At 33.2% G+C, this 21,465-nt stretch overlaps 1 protein-coding gene across 1 annotated transcript; it reads right to left on the minus strand.

The window, feature by feature from the left end:
* Window positions 1–8,769: 8,769 nt before the first annotated feature.
* Window positions 8,770–18,565, minus strand: LOC139098341 (uncharacterized). Its single transcript, XM_070650499.1, has 13 exons — window positions 18,082–18,565; window positions 17,537–17,709; window positions 16,882–16,944; window positions 16,636–16,773; window positions 16,502–16,536; window positions 15,367–15,461; window positions 14,737–14,873; window positions 13,664–13,808; window positions 13,045–13,055; window positions 12,641–12,889; window positions 10,973–11,053; window positions 10,316–10,445; window positions 8,770–9,598 (listed from the first exon to the last, which is right to left on the minus strand). Exons 1-13 carry the CDS (start codon window positions 18,433–18,435, stop codon window positions 9,182–9,184), a joined length of 2,028 nt encoding a protein of 675 aa, XP_070506600.1. The 5' UTR covers window positions 18,436–18,565; the 3' UTR covers window positions 8,770–9,181.
* Between the last annotated feature and the right edge of the window lie 2,900 nt (window positions 18,566–21,465).

Below are 21,465 nucleotides of genomic sequence, written 5' to 3' on the forward strand. Positions count from 1 at the left end.
GTTTACACCTATTCTTCCATGGTTCTACCTTAGGATCTTCAACTACAAATTCCCAAAATCCAGGTTTTCACTTGATATTCTCAATTTTCAACTTCCGCGCGTAACAAGGTAGGCACTTTAACTTCAAAATTTCTTCTCCACTTTGAACTTCCACGCGTAACAGGGAAGTCACTTTTAACTTCACCATTACTTCTCAATTTTCAACTTCCACGTGGATTAAGGGACATACTTTTAACTTCAAAATTCCCATTCCATCTCACCTGGAACAAAACCTTATTTAACATTTCCATAATACAATGTAAATACATATGCCATACCCAAGAATATTCCTATATGCGGTACAAAAAAAATGCAATGAATATGTAAGTGACTGATTAAATTACATCAAACAGTATGTAGGAATGAAAGCATATAAAGGAAGTAGAAAATACTTTTAATTTAGACTCAAGATACAGTAAAGTCAAATAAAATGACAATGAACATGATGATGTTGGCTCTGTAATTCTAGGCATAAGAAGTATAGTCATGTATATGTATACATAACCCAAGTCAAGTATGAAAAATGTATCAACATTAAGACAACAAGCCACAAAAATGAGTCATTGAGCGTTGGTAATTCATTCTCGCGTTCTCTATGACTACATAGGCAGATGTGCTGTAGCAAAATCTAGAAATAATATCACTGTAAATGATATGTACGGTGATGTTTGATGCTGCTGCTTGCTTGCTTTCATTATACCATCAAAATCCATTACGTAGATGACACAATATTAGAAAAGTGAACGTGTAATATCTTCAAAATATAAATCGGCCTACATGTGATGATGTAAATTGAGGAGACTTTCGTGACATCGTCGTATATAACAAAAATGAAAATGATGAGTTAAGGATGGGTGGGGGAGAGAGAGCATAGGTATAAGATAAAGCCATGAGTGCTTAAGGAAAAAGTTATTAAAGTACGAAAACTCATATGAGAGATTATTAGGAAGTTTGTGGATGCCTGAACATTTTTTTTGAAGGTCATGGAGCAAATCTGATTATTTTGAAAATAATTCAGCCGTTAGGGTATTTTTTGAGAATTTTCTAGATCATTCCGGCACCCTGACGACCATGCTGTGTCGCTCGGGTTACTAATGCATGTTATTAATCAATTGCTATAGACAGTTTTGATACATAATATCATGCAAACTTATTTTCAATTTCTAATGATTATTTCAGCTAATATTTTGTTAATTAATTTACAAAATGAGTAGTTCCCGAAACAGAAGCTCAATATTTTCAGGCAATATTGAGTCATGTAATGAATTGTATACTGCAGTGGTGGATAACCTTCAATTCTTTGCGGTGCACCTTAGTGGAAACCCAAGCTAATACTCGAATGTAGAAGCTTAAGCCAAACCTCATTTATTAGCATCGCCTTCTACATTTGTGTCGCTAAAGGAAGCTTCAACCGAAACTAACCATTTCATACGGTTCATGACATTTCCACAAAGCACAGGTTGCTCACTACTGCTGTAATGTATTGTTGATACAGGAATTCAGAAAAAAAAACTTTTTAATTAACTTGTTATTTGTTTTAAAATTGTCTGATGTTAAGAGGAATTGCTGAGCTTAAGGCAGATACACATGTGTATCAATTAGCATTTCAATAATGATGCTGGAATATTCTGTGCTTAATTTTAAAAAATTCAAAAATAACTATCCCGACAAATGCAGGCTTAAAGTTATTTTGGTATTTAGGTCATGCTGAAGTTGAACATTTGATCAATCAAAGGAATCCACCTCCACATTACCCTGAACTCTTTCAAATTAAACAGTTCATTGCAAAAAAATATTCTAAATGCCATTATTAAAATCCCACACAACATTCGGGTTTTGAAAACTTTTTCAATTTCACAAACATAAGTTAATTATATTTCTATTTATTTACTCATTTAAAAGTTTTTCTATTACAAATTTTATGCACTGTATATTCTGACTGTAGAGCTCAACAAACTTTTCAATAGCTTTATATTAAAAAGCAGTTCAAAAAAGCTTTTAATAATCACCACAATGTTAATCGTATTAAAATGTTTGATACTTGAAACTTTCATTAAGAGATGATACAGTATAATGCGTAAAATCATCAATACTTCCATTAAATGTAGTGAATCCTTTTGTCTAAAGCTGTTGAACATTTAACATACAACAGTAGACCTAAAAATCTAGAAGAATGTCGAAAACAAAAGATCCGTGAGTGAAAAAGTAGCTTTTAAGAAGCGGAAAATGTTTTTGTTTCTACTTCCACATCCTACATTACCATAGAGTTAAAATGCCTACGGATGCTACATGCGATTATTTGACTTCATTTAAGTTTATTTTTCATTTGCGTTATGTGAAATTCGTACGACGTGAGGCTGAATTTGAAATTAATTTGAGAATCAGAATTTTCAATTTTGGAGTCTGAAGCAAAGTAGGATTTGGATGTTGGAACTAAGTGTCTTTCTACCTATGATGTAAGCTATCAAGCAATTTAAATACAAGCTAGTTAAAATGCTGCTTGACGGAATTATTCACAATGTTTATTCTTCAGATTTCAAAAACACTGACCTTTTTGTATGAAAAGGGGGCCTACAACTATGCTCAATAAATATTATTCAAATCTCAAATAAACGTTAAAACAAGATTCATTGAATTTTCTGCTGTCATTTGCAACTTTAAAGACCAAATTCTTCTTTTAGGACTTAAAACAACTGCTGATACCTTAGTCTGATCAAGAAGTAGAACCAAAACATTAGATTTTCATATCAAATTCTCATACGACGCAAAATACAAACTTAAATATTCAATCTGCCATAAACATATTATTTTGTGTTATTCTTAATACTGAATTACTTAAAAAACCTTTAATAGCAGCATCTGCGAGTATGTAAATTAAAAGCAGCAGCAAGCAATAAAGACAAGCACAAAATGATGAACAAAAAAACAAAATTACAAAAATCTCAACAATTTCATTTTTTAAAAAACATTTTTATATCCATAATAAGACATAAAAGGCATACAAAGAGCCATCAACAAGCAAGAAAATGAACACTAAAATTTATGTATGCAAAAAGAAAAGGAAATAAAATAAAATAATAATTTTTTTTTGTTTCTCTGCCTTTTTTTTATTATTGCACATAATTTTCATTTCAACTCATAATGTGAATCAAGAAAAACGGAGAGGATGAACATTAAAAAGGCAAAGAAAAGTCATTTCCCCCCTTTTTTCCACTTCCATTCACACCAATTTTATCTTCTCTTACTTTTATTTTATTCACGCATTTGCAAATTATTCAATTTTTCAACATATTTTCATACTTATTCTTTTGCTTCTATAGTGATTTCATATGTGATGATGTGATTATAAGTTTAAAATAGTGAGGAATACAGTTTACGAGGAAGCGCCTTTGAAGGAAACTACTTAACATAGAATTGAAGGTAAAATTGTGAAAAATGACAAAATAATTATGCATTTTAGTGAATAATTTGGTTTTTGTTATGGATAGGTCTTCTATTGGTGATGAACATGCAATAAACCTGACTTTATGCAACTCTTAGCTTAGCTTCACCTCGTACCAATCTCACCTTCTCGCGATGATGACCATCAAACCAAACAATATAGTGTTATGGAGTCTAACGAGGCTCCGGGCTGGATAAACAGCGATTGAACTAGTAAGACACATCCAGAATCAGATACAGCAATACTACATACATCCCAAAATCAAGCCAGCTTCATGACTACATCAACACTAGATCTTGACTAGCTTAATGACAACAAAAACAAAACCTTTAGCTATTCATATCTTTTGAGATCCAGAGCTACGCTAGGGCAACTTATGATTGTTTAAGTGAGGGCTCACCAGACCACTGCTGCCAGTCTCGATCGCCTGGATCGATGTTGCAATAATTATGTACCAAAGTACTAAACCATTCCGTCACCAAGCCACTTCGACTCATGACAAGCAAAAAGACAATAAAACAGACAAAACTTGATTACTTCCAACATTTTCCCATAAAAAAATGACTCAAAAAAAAAAATAGAAAAATATTTTCCCAATCTAATAAATGGAAGTGCCATCACATACTTTCTGTCATCACAATTGATTTAACATTGCAGGGAATATTCTGGAATCAAATAAAAAGAAGTAAATTGTCAACAATCTGTCACACAAAAAATGAAGAAATTTCCTGTACGGTGAAGTCAATTGTAACATAAAAAGATCATACAATGACATATGCTGAATACTATTCAATGAATTGCTTATCATTTTTGAAAAACTGACACAAAAATGTTCAAAATCAAGAAAAAATCATGAAAATTATGGAAAAATCTGACAATTGCCATTCACAAGTATAATTTTTTTATTGATCCGTTTCCCGTAAAAAAAGGATTCTATTTTTACAGCTTCCTCCTTACCTTTCCCTGATGGTGCTACTTTTCGTCTTATGTTTCTCCAAAAAAATCACATATCGCTCGTTAAATTTTATGATTTCTTCTCACATATCTATAGAGTAAAATCTGAGGCTTTGTGGGATTTCGTTTTACGAGGTGAACATAAGCAGTTTGGGTGGCTTGGTGAATGAGTTGGCTTAAAGTTTTGAAGTGAATGAATTGTTTGAGTTGTTGTTGTAAAATTTTGTAATTTTTGAATGAACTTTTTGGAAGTAGGTGGAATAAATTTTGATTTGTGGGTGTTGTAAAGAGGCGTTACTGAGGGTTGTAAAGAGGTCGAGATATACAGGTAGGTTGATTGCTTTTTATAAGGTGTGTCTGGTCTTATTCTATTGTTTGAAATCTGATTTACAGCTCAAATGTCCTCCTGTATTGTACAAGATTGAAAACCTATGGATTATTCGAATCCGAAATAGGGCAAGAGACATACTTGCTTTGTGCCGTATTATCTACCATTTCTACAATGAGTATCTCCCGGATAGGCTGTCCATGGCCTATGTAAAGATGAAAAATTCGATTCCAGGACTGCGTGACTCTGACCTGATATCAGATTCGGCTTAAGTCCTGGGATTCAGCACCTTTAATTAGAGGTGGGTAATCTTCTGTCTTTCGAAGCACATCTTTGTAGTTAACCTCGATCCTATCCGGCTCCAGACCTGCGTGACTCCATCTTAGCATCGAATTCGCCTTAAATCCTTAAATTCAGTAACCCTATTCGCTGCCAACCACAAAATTCTACTTGATGGAACTTGTCAACCCTATTTGAAATCGCTTCATCCATTCTCATCCAGCACATCCTTCCATACTCCCATTATTACGTGATCTTATCATTCTTTTACAATTTTTTTTTTTGTTTGGGATAATTTTATTTTCACCTTTCATTCTCCAAAAATACATTTTGTGTGTATGTAAATTTTGCAAGTTCTTTTGACTTCTGAATATTATCGCATTCTGAGTGTGGAATATAGGCTTATGAATATTATTAGCCCAGTTTTATAAGCACAAAATATTTTACTGATATGCTCTTTAAATATTTAACATGTGAATTGGCTTGCTTTTTGGAATTGAGGATCTGATGTGTTATCAGACCCGAGTGGCACAGTGCCGCTCCAGAAGCGGGGTATTGCTTTTGTGGACGTAAAAATGAGTCCAAATCAGCTGTCATGGTTCCGTTAGGTCAACTTCATTCATTGCCATTCATGGGACGATGTATCTTTACAGGCAAAGAGACCACTTTCAGGTACCGTACACAATCGATGTCCTACCGAACATGCTGTGCTTCTCGGGCAAGTTAAGTTCAAAAAAGCTACAGAAAAGAACTTCAGCTATTACAATTTGAATACATAAAGTATCGGTTGGTATTTTTAGGTATTTTTGAATGTCCTTTATTGCTTCAACTTCACGCAAATAACATTTATATCCACAAATTTGATGGGAAATTTATGTAAATCTTTAACATTTATGTTTATTGTAAAGGAATACAGCATTTTATCTAAATAACTGCTTTTTCATGTCTGGAAAGAAGAAAAATTGGAAATTTAAAGGAGAACAGCAAAGCAGCTGAATGTCTTGGTCGAAATTGATCAAAACAATTGTTTAATTCTTTAATTTTAATTTGAATTTAGGTTAAGGATCATCCACGAGATCATCCCACATCATACAAAACATGCTATTCTTAGAAACAATCATCAAAGCCTGTCAAGTTCTAACAGTCGCAAAACTTCAAACCATTTAGATTTCGTTTATTTAGGTATTATTATATTTTGTGTATTTGCACGATTCCATAAAATATTGCCTTATTTTTCGCATGTTGTTAAGACCTAAGGGCACAAAATGTGAAGCTAGATGGAGCAAAAAAGTTCACGTGTGCTTTATGGAGAAGAAAAATAATAGATAAATAAAGAATACAAGGAGGAACATGAATGGAATTTGAAGGCGCATTTTTAAGTTTCTATAAACATCCATTAAGCTTTTATAGTCAGATCATTAAGATCCAGAGCTGCGCTAAGGCGTTTCATGGTCTCAGCCTTTTTAACGAATGAGAGTGCGCCAGACCACCGCTCTCAGTAGATCTACAGTTTAAAATCAGATCAAAACCATTCCTTTCACGACATTACAGCTTCTAGCCTGCAAAAGAAGACTGTGAGTCAAACCAAAATGATAAGGCCAATGTTGCAATAATTAAGTACCGAAGTACTTCAACCATTCCACCACCGAGCTACTTACGACTAACTTAAAGCTTGTATAATCACTTGAGGCTTCAAATAACGTAAAAGAATCTAAAATGAATAATAACCTTAAGCAAATTGCCGCAATAGGTTTAAAACAGATTTAAAATGTAATAATGTTAATGTGTTGTTTACTCCAAGTTTACTCCATTGCTGTGACGGCTTTAAGGCGATTCTGGAAAAAACTAAACTTTGTAATGAATGAAGCACGACGGATTCCGGCTTAATTAAGCTCTGTGAATGTTTATTCCAGAAGTCAAAGGGATATTGAATTTGCCACAGTTAGCTAAGAATCGATCGAAACTTGCATGAAATGTTATACTTCACAAGTGCCTGCAAGAAAAACTCAATGCACATTTTAATAGTTTCTTAGCGGATTGGAGCGAAAGTTTCAAGTTCTGAAAAAGGGGGTTATAACTAAGCAATTTGAGAAATTGCAACGCTTTGGAATTCGAATCATAATAAAACCTTGAAATTCAAATTAAACAATTCCGTTAAAAAACAAGAGACATTAAGCTTAAAATGCATTAATTGCTACAATAACGAATTTAACTCCACAATATGCTAAGGAAGCTCATTTTAAAGACTTTTAACTTCACGATTTTTTGAAATTTAATTTTTTCCCTCTGCTCTGAAAATACCAACAGAAAATTTTCTGTTTTTAAACTCTCAGCTCCATTTTCTCTTTACTTTTTCACAATGTTTTAAAAACTTTACGCTTATTTTGTTTTTTTGTTGTATGAACAAAATAAAAAGTTAAAAGAGAGAAAAAGTTTTAATGATTTTTGATACCTGAAGGAGTTTTATTGCTGTACTGTAAAGTATCCTCGTATGCGAACTATTTACATTCTGAAACAGGTTTGATGGATTGATTGTTGACATTGTGTATCGTGGAATTCTAGGTCAGGTTGAGTTTGCAGTTCGTTGTTCGTTTTGCAGATTTATCCGGGTAACATTAATGAACACGGCTTCAACATGAAGCATTAAAGCCTCTGTTAAAGCCTCGGCTAAAGCTCTTGTATTAACACTGACCTTAACAGGCTAAGAGTCCGCTTTTAGGTTCGTAGTGGTATTTCTTCCTTGTTTTCATGGCTTTATCTCTTAGAGCGAATTGTATAGCCACGTGGATGCCATATGACAGCCTTTATAGTTCCGCTATTTAACCTTCTCAGTTTGTGTTGTTCGGATTAGAGATCGAGGATTCCGAATAAGTAAAGAGCTTAATTCCGTGGTGAAAAAATACCAATTCGGTACCTGAGAGTTAGCACTTTGCCTTTTATGACATATAATCGTATTTAATTTGTTTGTCATTTAACTTCAATCCATTCAAGCTGTCTTTAAACCTAATAAAAAAGGTTGATTTAAACATTTTTTTTTTCTTGCAAATGCTGGTTAGATTTTGTAAAACAAGAGTCATTTGGAAAGAACTTTTCTTTACATTTTTTTGCCTCAATCCTTTTTGGAGTTGAAAAGTCATATATGAAGGCGGATGTAGGATTGAAGAAAGTTACTAAGAATTTAAGGTTTTTTTTGACAAAGTTCAGATCTGAGCTAACAAAAATCCGTTGTAACAAGTTGAAGGCAAGTTTATGTCTAGTTAGTGACTAGTTCTAGTCATAACAAAATTGTCTTTCTTTTCCTAAGTGTTCCGTAATTTCCAAACGTTGCCTTCAGATTTTCAAGATTTTTAAAATAGTGTCTAATCCTAGACTTTTGTTTTTACAATCTAGCACTCATTGAATGCAACGACAATCCTCTTTGGACTCATTATCAACTTACTTACTTACATTTTGAAATTGTTCACTGTGGAATATTGCTTTAAATCCAGAGCCTGAAGTCTATTCATATTTTATATGGATTCAAATTGACTTAAGTTGCCTTTTTCATACAAAATCCAATTCAACCTCAATCTCCGTCAATAGCTTCATAATAAAACAGCTAAAAAGTAACTCAAATGCCTTTAAAGTTATCATTATTTACACAAAACTCAGCGTAATAAAATTTCAAAATGAACTTTATTGTAATTATTAACATACAACTATGAATTCATTGTTAAATCACGTACTACATGTTTCAAATTAAATTTTCTACCATACATGACTATTCGCTATCAGCAGTTTTTCATACAGCTACAGCTGATTCATTCAGTAAATTGAGTCAAGGGATTGGAAGCTTTTGTGAATCTTTCGTTAAATAATTTTGACTGAAAATTGCAATTTTTGTGTCAATTTAAGGTAAGAAGAAGAATAAATGGAAGTCATTGACATTTATTCTTACTTCCATCCACTTCCCCGCATGACCAATGACAAGTTAATGTCCAATTTATGTCTACTTCTAATTTTATCTAGTATTTAAGTCTATTAAGCTTCATACAGACCTGAATCGACCTCATAATATGCCTAACCTACTGTACCATCCCCAAACAGCTTCCATCCCTTTGATGACCTCAACCACAACTCATATGAAATAAAAAAAAAAATCATTCCAAAATATTTCTAGTTAGATTTTTATGTTCATCATCATCGTTAGCCGTGCTGAATCGCTGTGGTGCATTTTTAATTGTACTAATGACATTTTTAACATTTGGCATAGTTTTATCGGTTACTGACCGACGTCCACTACCACCCATTTCAGCAATTGTCGGTAATGTTGAATTATTACTATTGTTGTTACGCTTCAATGATCCCAAACGAAATGAACGTGACAATGAGCGTGAAAGTGGTCTCAATTTTTTTAATGTTGATGCTTGCGATGAGCTTGGCGATGATTCAGCGACTTTCTTTTCAAGTAATGTTGTAACTAATTTATCCAATAATGCCATATCAGTTGTATTTGGTGGAACGTTATTAGTTGAATAGCTTGATCCCATCATGCAGCTGCCAAGTGCATCTGAAAGCTATTTTAAAGGAATCGTGATGAGAATTTTTCAATCTCACATGCGATTCGGAGAATATGATCGGGGAATATGATTAAAAAAGGAGAATTTTGGGGATATAGTCTGAAGTGAAAGGGTTTTGAATTGTTAATATGAAGATGTAGTCAGGTGGAATTAGTAGAACATCCAAGTGGAGTAGCAGCAGAATCTGAGCTTGAACATGAATTTTTTAGTTTTGGAGGATCAATTCCTGACATTTATGCTTGAAATAATGCATATAAAGTCACAGATCTGATCTCCATCTCCTTGTTAAACTCATTAAAAGGTCTAAACCAGTGTTGCTCAACCTGTGTGCCACAGAATAATGTGTCGTGACCTACCTTCATACCTTCATATTGTATTAGAAATATCATGAACTGGATGACGTTTCCGGTTTTGGTCGTAGTTTACCACTAATGTGTGCCACAACACAAATAATTTTGAACAATACTGGTCTAGACCTCTCCAGATTCTGTTCTAAATCAGCTGATGCAGCACCCATCCCTCTTGTCCTCCTCTACCTTCCTATCCCAATAACATCAACAATTACTTTCAAATAAAAAATCCAGCAACAGCTCATCAATCATAATTATTATTAAAAAAAAAGTGAGAAAAAAATACACAGCACAACACTTAAAACAACATAAGCTCATCGAACATAGTCAGCGATGCAATTAGCAAGCATATAAAATTAATTACCTCCGATGCAGCATTTGCAGAGTAACTGATTCGCTTTATTTTCCTTAGTGTTGCATCTTCCGATGCTTCCTTCAATGCTTGCTCCAATGTACTTTCAAGATTCTTTGAGCTTGGCAATAAATCCTCGTACCTAATATGTAAGGTATTATGTCAGGGGAGTAAAAAGAAAAAAAAGAAGAAAATTGTATTAAAATTGTTGGAAATTAATTACTTCGAGCTCTGAGAAAGTACAGAGATTTATCTTGATGTTGTTGGCTTCAGGTACGAGATTAAACATATGAAATTTTTGAGTTTCGATGGAGGAAGTGAGCTTCGAGTGCTTTATAATAATTCATTGCTACTTATTCTTTAAATTCAAGGAGATTTTTTGTTTGGATATGGATGTGTCGTCGCTATAGCAAGCAGCTTTAATGGATTCAAATTTGGTTTTAAATATTCACTGGATCTGAATGAGATTCTTACAGACATAAATCAGTTTATGATTATTTGTTGTGTCCGACACCTCCTTTGAAGTCTGATTCAATAAAGTCATTAAGAATATCCATAAATAACAGCAAAAGAAGCTCAGACAGATCATTCATGTTTTCCTTCCAGCCAATCTACTCAATTAATCTTTAAATTACAGCTTAAATTACATGAAAAAAATGAAGAACTTACGATCTATTATTCATTGTACCCTTTCGTCGGATAGTTGAGCGATTTGTTTTACGTGCTGCTCTAATATCAGTTTCCCAGAACCTATTTGCGAGTGGAACAAGAGAAAGAAAAAAAGGAAATTTATTGATTGAGATGCGATTAAATTTCATTATAGAGGTATGGACATAGGAAATTGATGCTATTAAGGATCCTCTTTCTACCAGTTTTTTGCGATGCGCTAAATTTCTTGCTTTCTTGTTACTGCTTTTTTTCATCATCTGCTTTAGTTACTTTTATTGGAGATGCATATTGGGGGATGGGATGGGGTTGTTGGATTGGATGGATAAACTTGGAGGATTTGGTAGTTTTTTGTACTGGATCAAAATGAGGAACTTCGGATTAAATGCCAAGTCAATCCTCATACTGGACCTTAAAGTCAATAAAGTCCAGACGACTTTTCCATACAAAATCAGAATCAACTCCAAACTCTACTTCAAATTCCCAAAGATTTACCCCAAAATCCCTTAAAAATCCACTTCAATCCAGACCAACTCCTCAATAGTTTCATACAATGTAACTTATTCACTATCAAAGCAAAAAGAAGACTAAAAAGAATGATGATGATAGGAAGAGCATTATGGTAGTATCAGGCCAATAACTATACTAAGATATGCTTCCATTAAACATAATAAATAACTGACAATTCTGCAAGTTGCGAAAATTGCGATGAAAGGAAAAGAGATTTTCTCTCTTACTGAATGCTTGATGCTGTTGTGCTACTTACATAGGAATGTGAAAAATTATCACCCATGAATATTTCATTACAGTTTCTCATAGATTTTCACACATGTATTCGTTTTGTGTAGTGTTCGGAACAGATTGATCTGGTTTATAGTTTTCGTTGGATGTTTGGATTTTTAGTTGGATTTCAAGGAGAATTGATGGATTTTGATTCAAATATGAATCTTATATGACATTTTTATGTCAACCGTCGTTTAATATTCAAATTGTATTTAAAATTCAGAATTAGTTGATTTTCCCCTTGTATAGTTGTAAACCCTTCGTGGAAATATTAGTAAATATTAAACTCCAAAGAATAAACATTTTCGCAGTTATTTGAATCCATTTGGAAGTTCTTTAATTCATAAATAGCATATTGTTGTCAACTTCAACAATATCTAATTAGAACCAATAAGAATCTGACAGGAAATATTGAAATTCAACATTTATTACGTAAAAAAATCAAATTACTGTTTGGATTTGTGATTTTTAAGGAAAAGGAGTTGAAATGTGGATATTTGATGTCTGCATAAGAATAATAACAGTCCATAAAGTGTCAAAAAATGTGTGTCACTCGTAAAACTATATTATTTCTACAGAAGCTAAATTTTTCCAATAAAACGTAAATTAGGTTGATTTTTTTTAAAATATAAGAGCTCACAGCAGTATTTGTCACTTTCTTTACAAAAACACATCACCTTAACTACTCTCCTAATTCCCATTTCTCTTGACGAACAACCTGATCTAGTTCATGAGACAAATAGAACCGAATCTTTCATCATCTCATCTATTTCTATGTCTTTTTATTTCCCTATTCCCATTTCCATGCACATTATGCATTTATTTTCATTCCATACCGCAGGTAACAATCTATCTATTACCTCATACAATAAAAAATAGTAGTCATACCTTCTTAAATCAGGACTTGATGTGTAAGGCGCAGCAACTTCCTTTATTTTCAGGACAACGATAGCAGTTATAAAGATGCAAATCACGTTCACGACAGTTAATAACGCTGAGACGATTCCATTAATAAGGAATTCTGTTGGAATATAGTTTGTATAAATGGGAACATACGAGCTATTTCCAGTATATGATTCGCCTTTAAGATGCGGTATCTTTATATCATCATAAATCAACCAAATGCATGCCAGAGCCCTTTTTTTTAATAGATAACATAGAAAAGTTATGTGGTAGCGAAGATAATTGAAATGTCTTGCTCAATTCACGAAAGATTTTTTTTTTTTTTCTCAAAAAAACGTTTTATCATGTAAGTGAATGAACGGAGAGGAAGTATGGAAGGAAAAACTTACCAGAAAAGTCCCTACAAAGAGAAAATAAGATGAATGAAAATTACTTTAACCTTCTGAGAAGCTTAATAAATTTGCTAGGTTAAGAATGGAATTTTTAAATTATTGTTGACAGTTTAATGCACATTCAATGAACCTGAGGGTTAGTTTGGACGTAATGTTACACGTGCTGCATTCTTAGGAGTCATTTAAAGAGATTTTTAAATTTTTAGATCATTTTTGCACAAATTTTGCTCCAAGAGACACTACGTCAACTGTATCGTGACGCAATGTTAACTGCAACGCGACTCAATGTCAACTGTATCGCGACGCAATGTCAACTGTATCGCGACGCAATGTCAACTGTATTGCTACACAATGTCAAATGTGTCAAGACGCGATGTCAACTGTATCACGATGTGATGTCAACTGTATGACGGTGTGATGTCAACTGTATCGCATTGTGATGTCAACTATATCGCGACGCAATGTCAACTGTATTTCGTCGTAATCTTAACTGTATTGCGACACGATGTCGACTGGATCGCGACATGGGATACCCAATCGACTAGGTTTTGCAGCTCAGATCACATCATTTATGATCTAATAATTCACATTAAAAATTCAAAAAGCAATTTCTTACACAATTAACAACTGGCGGTAGAAGTGATGCACTAATCGCAACACCAATCAATGGTCCAGCACTGCCTTGTAGTAGAGCAACAGCCACGCCACTTCCCGATGTCAATGCCCACAAAACACCCATCCATAATGACCGAGCGTTGCCCCTAGAAAACGACAATAGAATAGAAATAAAAGAAATCATTTTTCATTAATGTTAAGGAACAATTTTAACTTAATTTCCTTCACGGGTGTTTTTGACACTTGAGGATATTTTGTCAGGAATGTGTTTGAAAATACTAAAAATTAATAAATTTTTATTCATTCCCGGAGAGTAAACAAATCCAGACAACGTCTACGCATCAAAATTTAACACTCTTCAAACATATCAAGCAAAATATCCTCAAGGGCTGAACAAAATTTTTGTGTTCTTTTGTTTGCGTTCCGAAATATATAAAAAAAATTATTTTTTCGTTCCACACTTTGCCCTTCGGTTTTGTTTGCTTTTTTTACTCTCCTTTTTCCATGTTGCGGTTTCGTTTCATTTTGCAAGCAGACGGTCGACAATGAAAAGAACACATAAGCATCCGTACGCACACAAGAATGTGTGTGCTGACTTCTTTTTTTTTAGGGGATATTGTGGAAATTTTGTTAGAATTAATTGGATCGTGATTATGGATATTGCTGAGGATTCGCAGTTGTTTGGGGTGTATTCTGAGTTGTTCTGACTGAGGGAGTCATGTGAATACCCGAGTGACAGAAGTGAAGAATGCGCCGTCACGAAGTTTTAAAGGCACATGACACAATTTGTTTGTCGCGGAAACAGAAATCTAGTTGCTGTGACTAGAAACAGCAAAAAAAGCAATCGAATCCGACAAGACCTTCCTTTTGATCGAATCCGGGTCTTTAAAGTCAATAGGCCGACATATTAACCACTACGCCACTGCTGCTTTTTCGCTGACGGCACCCATATGGCCGTCAGATGAGGCAACCCATATGGCCGTCAGATGAAGCACCGTATAAAAAAGTATCGTTCGGCATACTCAATGGCATATCCTACAAATATATTCTAAAATCATCCTAAGGACATCATACCTTCCTTTCATTTCTTCAGTTGGAAAATCTCCTCCAAGGCCCCACGGCATCTCCGTTGTACCGAGAATGAGTCCAAATATGAATCCAAAAAGTATAGATATAAACATCCCTAAAGCGAGCGATATGAAGCCGACTTTCTAAATAAAAATAGATGACAGGATGGAAATATAATAAGAACAATGAGAAAACCAACGGGATATAAAGTTGTGCTCTTAAATGTAGAGATTTCTCTTTTGTTTAGTTTAGTTGTACGTTCATTTGACAAGTATTTTTTTGGGATGATACAATGTAATCTTGTTGTATAAGTCGCAGGAAATGTGAGGATTTGAATTTATCAAAAGTTTTGTAATTGAATATTATTTTTTGGAGGGAAATTCTAGTCTTATAAGACAGAAATCTCATCCTTATCAGAATCCAACAGGATATCCCTAATACAACAAACATTGTTTTCCCTTAATTTAATTTATTTACTTTATATTAATCTCAACTTTCACTTTCCCTCCAATTCCACATTCTTTTCCCATCACCACAACATCACCCCTCCTGTCTATCGCAATGAAATTCAATTCCCCATGAACATAAAAAAAATCTTTACATTAAAGTATTAAATCCATAAAAAAAATGTCTTACAACAAGCTCCCGATCCGATATAATGGTACCAAAAGTGATGCTCATCACAGGACCCATAAGCGGACTAACTAACATTGCTGCAACAATGTTTGAGGCTGTAATAATAACGCAATTAATTACAATTTAAGATGTATAATGGCTATAATAACAGCATGAAAAGAATAGAGTGAAAGCTGAGGGAGGCTTGAAATCATGAAGATGGAAAAAAGGATAAATTTAATGAGAGCGGGGGAGAAAGAGATGAAATATGATGAGTAGAACCGCTTACTTGGATCAAGGACACAGGGATTGGGAAGAGTTATGAGAGATATGCTGGAATTTTGGTGTAATGAATGTGAGAAAGGCTAGAAAATATGAGATTTTGTTTTTAAATTGAGAATTTTTGGGGAGGTTTTCAAATGGCGTCCAGAAGAAATGGAGTTTTGGACTTTAATATGGGAATATTTGGATAGAATCAAAATTAAAGTCTCCTTTACAGTACTTAAGCTATTCTTATATCTACGTCATGTTGTCGATTGCTAATTCACTTGTAATACAACTATTCTAAGCCTTGTATGAACTCTTTATCATCTGATACAATTCTTAGACCAAATTCTTAACTGGATCTTAAAATTGAACTAATATTAGACATTTCTTAAGCAATATTTACTAATTTTTTCTTTGTGTAGTTTCCTCGTGCTTTAAATTTCCTTCCTTAGTATTCTTTAGCTTTCAATTTAATTAAAATCACCTAAAAATTCTTAAAAATGCTTTCTTTTTACAAATTGTACGGATTAAAATACTCCGATCAACTTTTAGTTCGTTTAAAGTTTCGATAAATTTAACGAAATAAAATTTGAATTTCCAATGACCGTTATTCTATTATTAGACCATTAATAAGGTTACATATCATTCAAACGACTGATCTGAGTCTAACTTAAGCATTGTAACACTTTCTAGATGCCATTTGTAAACGACCACACAAGAAAGCATTCAACAAGCTTGAATAATGTATCAGAAATGTAAATTTAAAACCCTGAAAAATAACGAGAATAAAAAAAAAATTCTACCCCGCTCGTTTCAAGGACAACAATAATAATAAAAAAAAAGTCTCAGAAGTACTTAAAAAAATTTCAAAAAGAATGTCTGTCCTCACCATTGTTCTCAACGAGTCCCAAGGCGGCAAGTGAACTGAGAATGAAAACAGCGAGAAGGAAAAACTCATTAATTATCAATGCAGGAAGGATGCAAAAAAATGTAACAAAAAAAAAAAAAGAAATAAAAATTTACTCAGCCGTAACAATCAAGAGTAAATAGTCGAATGTTAAACTTCCACCAGATCTCACGCCATCAACGACTTGCTTTACAGTCAATTTAGATTTTATTGACTCAACAAAATCATTCCACTTTGAGTTTTCAGCATCTTCACTAATTACATTTTTTTTGTTTTGTGGTGAAAAAAAGATAAAAATTTTAATTAAATTTTCAAAGAAATTTTCAATGTTGACTTCAATTAAAATTATTTTTAATTCTTACCCGTAATCCTCTTCGTTGGAATTATCATTTGTTGCATCATAACTGACACTGCATGGTAATATGCTGCATGGAAACGAAAAATATAAAAATATTCAACTATGCATAGGAAATTTCTTTTGCGCTGCTTTATGAATCTTTTATTCATGTTATGAAACATTTTTTTCTTAAGCTTTAGATGTGTTGCCGCGGTATATGTGATGCGCGGTGGCAGATTTGTTGGATTGGGTTGGAAAAAGTAAGAATTTAAAATAATTATGTATTATTTTGATGAAAATTGACCAATTTTTGAATTAACGAATTTTATAAATTTAAATTGTATTCGTTAAATTTAACGAAGATAGCTTTTGCCCCATTTTGTTTGCGTATTTAATTGTGAAAATTGTGCAAAATGTGTCAAATAATGTATTTCACTAAGTTTATTGAGTATTGTGAACATAAAAATAGGTAATTGCATCCAGAAGCTCAGCATTTAGAAGATTTCAACAAACTTTCATCAGGTTTAGGTGAGTTTTTCAATTTTTATCAATTTTAAATTATTTTTCCCAAACTCAAAGTCGAATTTTAGATCCAAAATCCAAGTCAACTTCAAGCTCTGTCTGTTTATCACTAAATTCCAACCCAATCCACACAATCTACTCCAAAAACACGTCCTTACCTCACTGACGAATTATATTTTTTGCCAATTCCAAGCTCAACAAGACAATGTAAAGTCGTCTCGCATGGCTCACCGGAGGTTGTTGGAAAGATTACTTGAAAATAATTTCCTGTCTTATCGCTGTACCATGCAACATGTTCTATTTCGAGTTTTCTTAGTAAATCGTCGAGTATCTTGTATTTTGTGGGTTTTTTGTTGGTTGATGTTTAACATGAAAAGTACGAAACAATGAATTAATTACAGACATACATTCACTAGGGGAGGGAGTCCTCGGTTTGAATTAATTTGATTTAAATAGTACGAAAATGAAGGGAAATGTTTATTTAAATCCAGAACCTCCCATAGGAAGGTAAATATTTTCATCCATAGAATATTTCAATTAAAATGCTTGAATGAAAATATTATGGCATAAAAGTCTTGTTTTTCCAGGTTTTTTTAAAAACAAAAACAGGTGAAAAATGTGAAAAAAGGCAGCGAAAAATTCTCTACAGGAAATATTACAAATAAGCATACAGCACATGTCGCTTAGCAATTTATCCTGTTACCTTCTCCATAGGAAGATCAACATTACTTCCACTACCAACATTCATGTCTATTGCTTTTGCTTTATTTTTTGCACGTCTCTTAGCTGGCTGATTTTTATCGCGCAATTCCACTTCCATCTTCAAAATTGCATTCGGATTATCATCTGGTGATGTTGCGTTCAGGTCATTTCGTCTCGCTGCTGTTGGTATATTGTAGTTTTTTGCGGCTGATACAATATCAGCGTTATAAATTCCTGCAGATGCATAGACATGAAAAAATATGTGGACGTAAAGTTCAGCAACAAAAATTCTACCAGCTTTTAATATCTTTTCATATTTCTCAGTTGGCACAACGACTAGAAACACTACTCCCATGATGAAGGGTTTAATTCAAAACCTCACACACACGATATAGCCTTTCCGGGACTGGATTTTAAATGCAATTATACAAATGACTGAGCACACAGAAAATAAACTAAAAAATAAAAAGTTTTGAGCTGTTTTAATGTCGACAAAACGAAATGAAATGACTTTATAGTTGGCTGAATTACAAAAACTTTAGTTGAACGCTAATTTACAGCAATTTGCAGTCTCGGTAAAAGTGCTAAATTAGAAAAAGAAAAAAACTTGCAGCAGTTCTATATTTAAATTTTTTTTAAATGGGTGAATATCACATAAGGTTGTAAATGAAAATTGTTTAGTTGGAACTAACACTTCAACACTTTGAAGTCTGTTGGATTTATTTATGGGATGTGAATGGCTGTGCTTGACATTGTTGCTAAGTACTCAGATTTTCGGTGAAATTATTTAAACGGTTGAAAAATATTTGAATTTTGAATTTCAAAAATCCGTTAAAATTCGAATAATTTTTGTACGTTAAAACTTATTTTTGATTTTTCTTTCGAATTCATCTTAATTTATCCAATTTCAATAATTTTGAATTTCAAAAAGCCGTTAAAATTCAAATAATTTTTGTCCGTTGAAATTTATTTTCAACTTTTCATCCAAATTCACCACAATTTATCCAATTTCCAATATTAATTGACCCAACAAACTATTTCAATCTTTATAATCACATCCAAATCCATTCCCAAGAAAATCTGCTACTCCTTACACAAAAACTTTTAAATAATTTACTACCTTAAAGGCTTAAGATCAAAAACAATAAAATGCTTATAAATAGAAGCACAAAAGCGGTGTGATTTACAAAAATAGGAAGGCTTTAGGTCCATATTTTAATGTTATTTTATGATTTTTCTCTTGTAAACGAGGCACAAAAAGAAGAAAACAAAGCAATGAATAGGAAGGAAAGTTTCAAAACCACATGAATAATAAACAAAGTTTTGCTGATTTTTTTCGAGCTTTGTTTTTGTGCTTGAATGGTTTTTTTTGGGATATTTTGCAGGTATTTTGGGCAATTTGGTAGAATTTTTTAAGGGTGGTTATGGATTTAAGTGTGCAGAATTAGAAGCGTAACCAATAATATTTTGAAGAAGGACGGGTAGCGCTTGGATGCTTGCTGCGATAACTACTTACTTCTCTGACCGTATAGATCTATTGCGATCCATTGCTTCCCTCAGATGCCGCCTGAATCTTGCCATGTCATTGGTTCCGCTTGCATGAATAATTTTGTCCAAAAAAGGACGTTTGACCCTCAACCCCTTCTCCTGAGTACACCCCTGATACTGCTATAAAGGAACAATACCGTAAATATCTACCATCTTCCAAAAGTCTGAACTATTAAGACACAACTGTTCTTATAAGCCTGTAAAATGCTTCTTAATCCTCTCATTGTCTTTAAACTTTACTTTCTCAATTTTCTATAATTCTATAAATGGAAAGAAACTTTTTATGTCGCTTGAAACTGCTTGTCAAATAGTAATAAATTGACGCAATTTAATTTTCAATTTACTGGATATTACGTACTTTAATGGAATCGATTTTTGTACGCAGGCACTTTTTAATGCCTTAAAGTTTTTTGCTTGTTGTTCGTAATTTGTCGGTGATTTCGTAGTTGGTTGGTTATTTTTTTGGAACTTGGAACTGTAGTGGTGAGCAATCTTTTATTTTTCGCGACGCATCTTTCTTGATCGAAACTGTATGCGGCAAATGGTTCATGGCATTTTCCAAATTTTAGGACGATACACAGGTTCACCACTTTAGTAGAAGGTCGTTCATTTATTACTAAGTTACCAGCAAAGATTGTACAGATCAATTTCAATCGATGACCTGCCTTAGATGTATCCTAAAGCTGTCTCTATCACTGCTGTGTCCATCTCCCAATTACCGATGCCAAATTCAAAGCTATGTACATTTATCATCAGCTTCATGACGTAATAACGTCTAACACTGAAGCGAAAAATAAAAATTGGTTGAAATCCGCTGCCACGGTGCAGCTGGGGCAATATTGCATCTTATCATTAATACGGCGACGTACAGGTATCCCAGCGAATACGTTGTGCTGTTTGGAAAATTTTTGTAAATTTTGTTACGTGCGTAAAAGTTTAAAATTAGCCAAAAAGCCTTCATTGAATTCAATTTTAATGATAATTACGTATAAGACTGCAGACACAATGAATGAATTAAGCAACAATGTACCTAAATATACAAAATTTTATCAATGAAATATTTCTTGGTAACGTAAATAATTGGTTTTTCGAGTAGAATTTTAATCAGTCTATTTATATAAGTTTAGATCAATTTTTTGTGGAAATTTGCTTTTTTCTATTGTAAAATGCCAATTGGATGTGTCTGATTCATTTTTGAATGGCAAATTTCACATTGTATTTTAATTAGTTTCCATAATTAATTCACCTACGCATTCATGAGAACCTTCCAAATGATAAATTTTCAGCTATTTTCATTCCTCACAATTCACAGGAACAAGAAGAATATGCAACAAATGCAATTCAAACGTCATAAGCACAAAAGCTGTCAGTTCTTTTATTCAAAAGCACGAGCAACATGCAATTCTTCGTCATATCCTTCCTTTCCCTCGTATATCATCTGTTCCCCTTCTCTTTTATGTGCTTTTTGCCTTCATTTCATTTCTCTATTTTTTTTTCCTTTAAATGGCAATGAATTTTTGAATGAGCACACGATACAAAGAATCCATGTACCAGCAACCAACATGTAGTTTGCAGCAACATGACATCAAAAAAAAAAGAGGAAGAATGAAAGCATAAAAGAAGTGGATGAAGTAAATACAAAATAAAGAAAAAAAATTTTACGTCACAATCATAAATCAAGTGTAGTAAAGTGAGAAGCTCATGATCGGATCTTATGCTGTGAATTATGGAGAAGAAATTGTTTCATTTCGTACACCGACAGACACGTACATTTGAGCTTTAATGCTCGAAAATAAGCATTTGGTTTGTATTTGATTGTATTTTGAGGAAAATGCAC

The sequence above is a fragment of the Chironomus tepperi genome, unplaced genomic scaffold (assembly GCF_022539635.2).
Source record: "Chironomus tepperi strain 1889 unplaced genomic scaffold, CSIRO-AGI_Ctep_v1 contig_445, whole genome shotgun sequence".
NCBI classification, from domain to species: Eukaryota; Metazoa; Arthropoda; class Insecta; order Diptera; family Chironomidae; genus Chironomus; species Chironomus tepperi.

What these genes read in the sequence shown, in the direction of transcription:
- LOC139098341 (XM_070650499.1), bottom strand. Translation starts at nt 18,435, where the DNA reads ATGGGAGTAGTGTTTCTAGTCGTTGTGCCAACTGAGAAATATGAAAAG. An exon ending in TATCGGATCGGGAGCTTGTT is followed by an intron (nt 14,874 to 15,366) that starts GTAAGACATTTT and finishes ATTTTTATTTAG; the next exon opens with AAAGTCGGCTTCATATCGCT. An exon ending in GGTACAATGAATAATAGATC is followed by an intron (nt 10,446 to 10,972) that starts GTAAGTTCTTCA and finishes CTTACATATTAG; the next exon opens with GTACGAGGATTTATTGCCAA.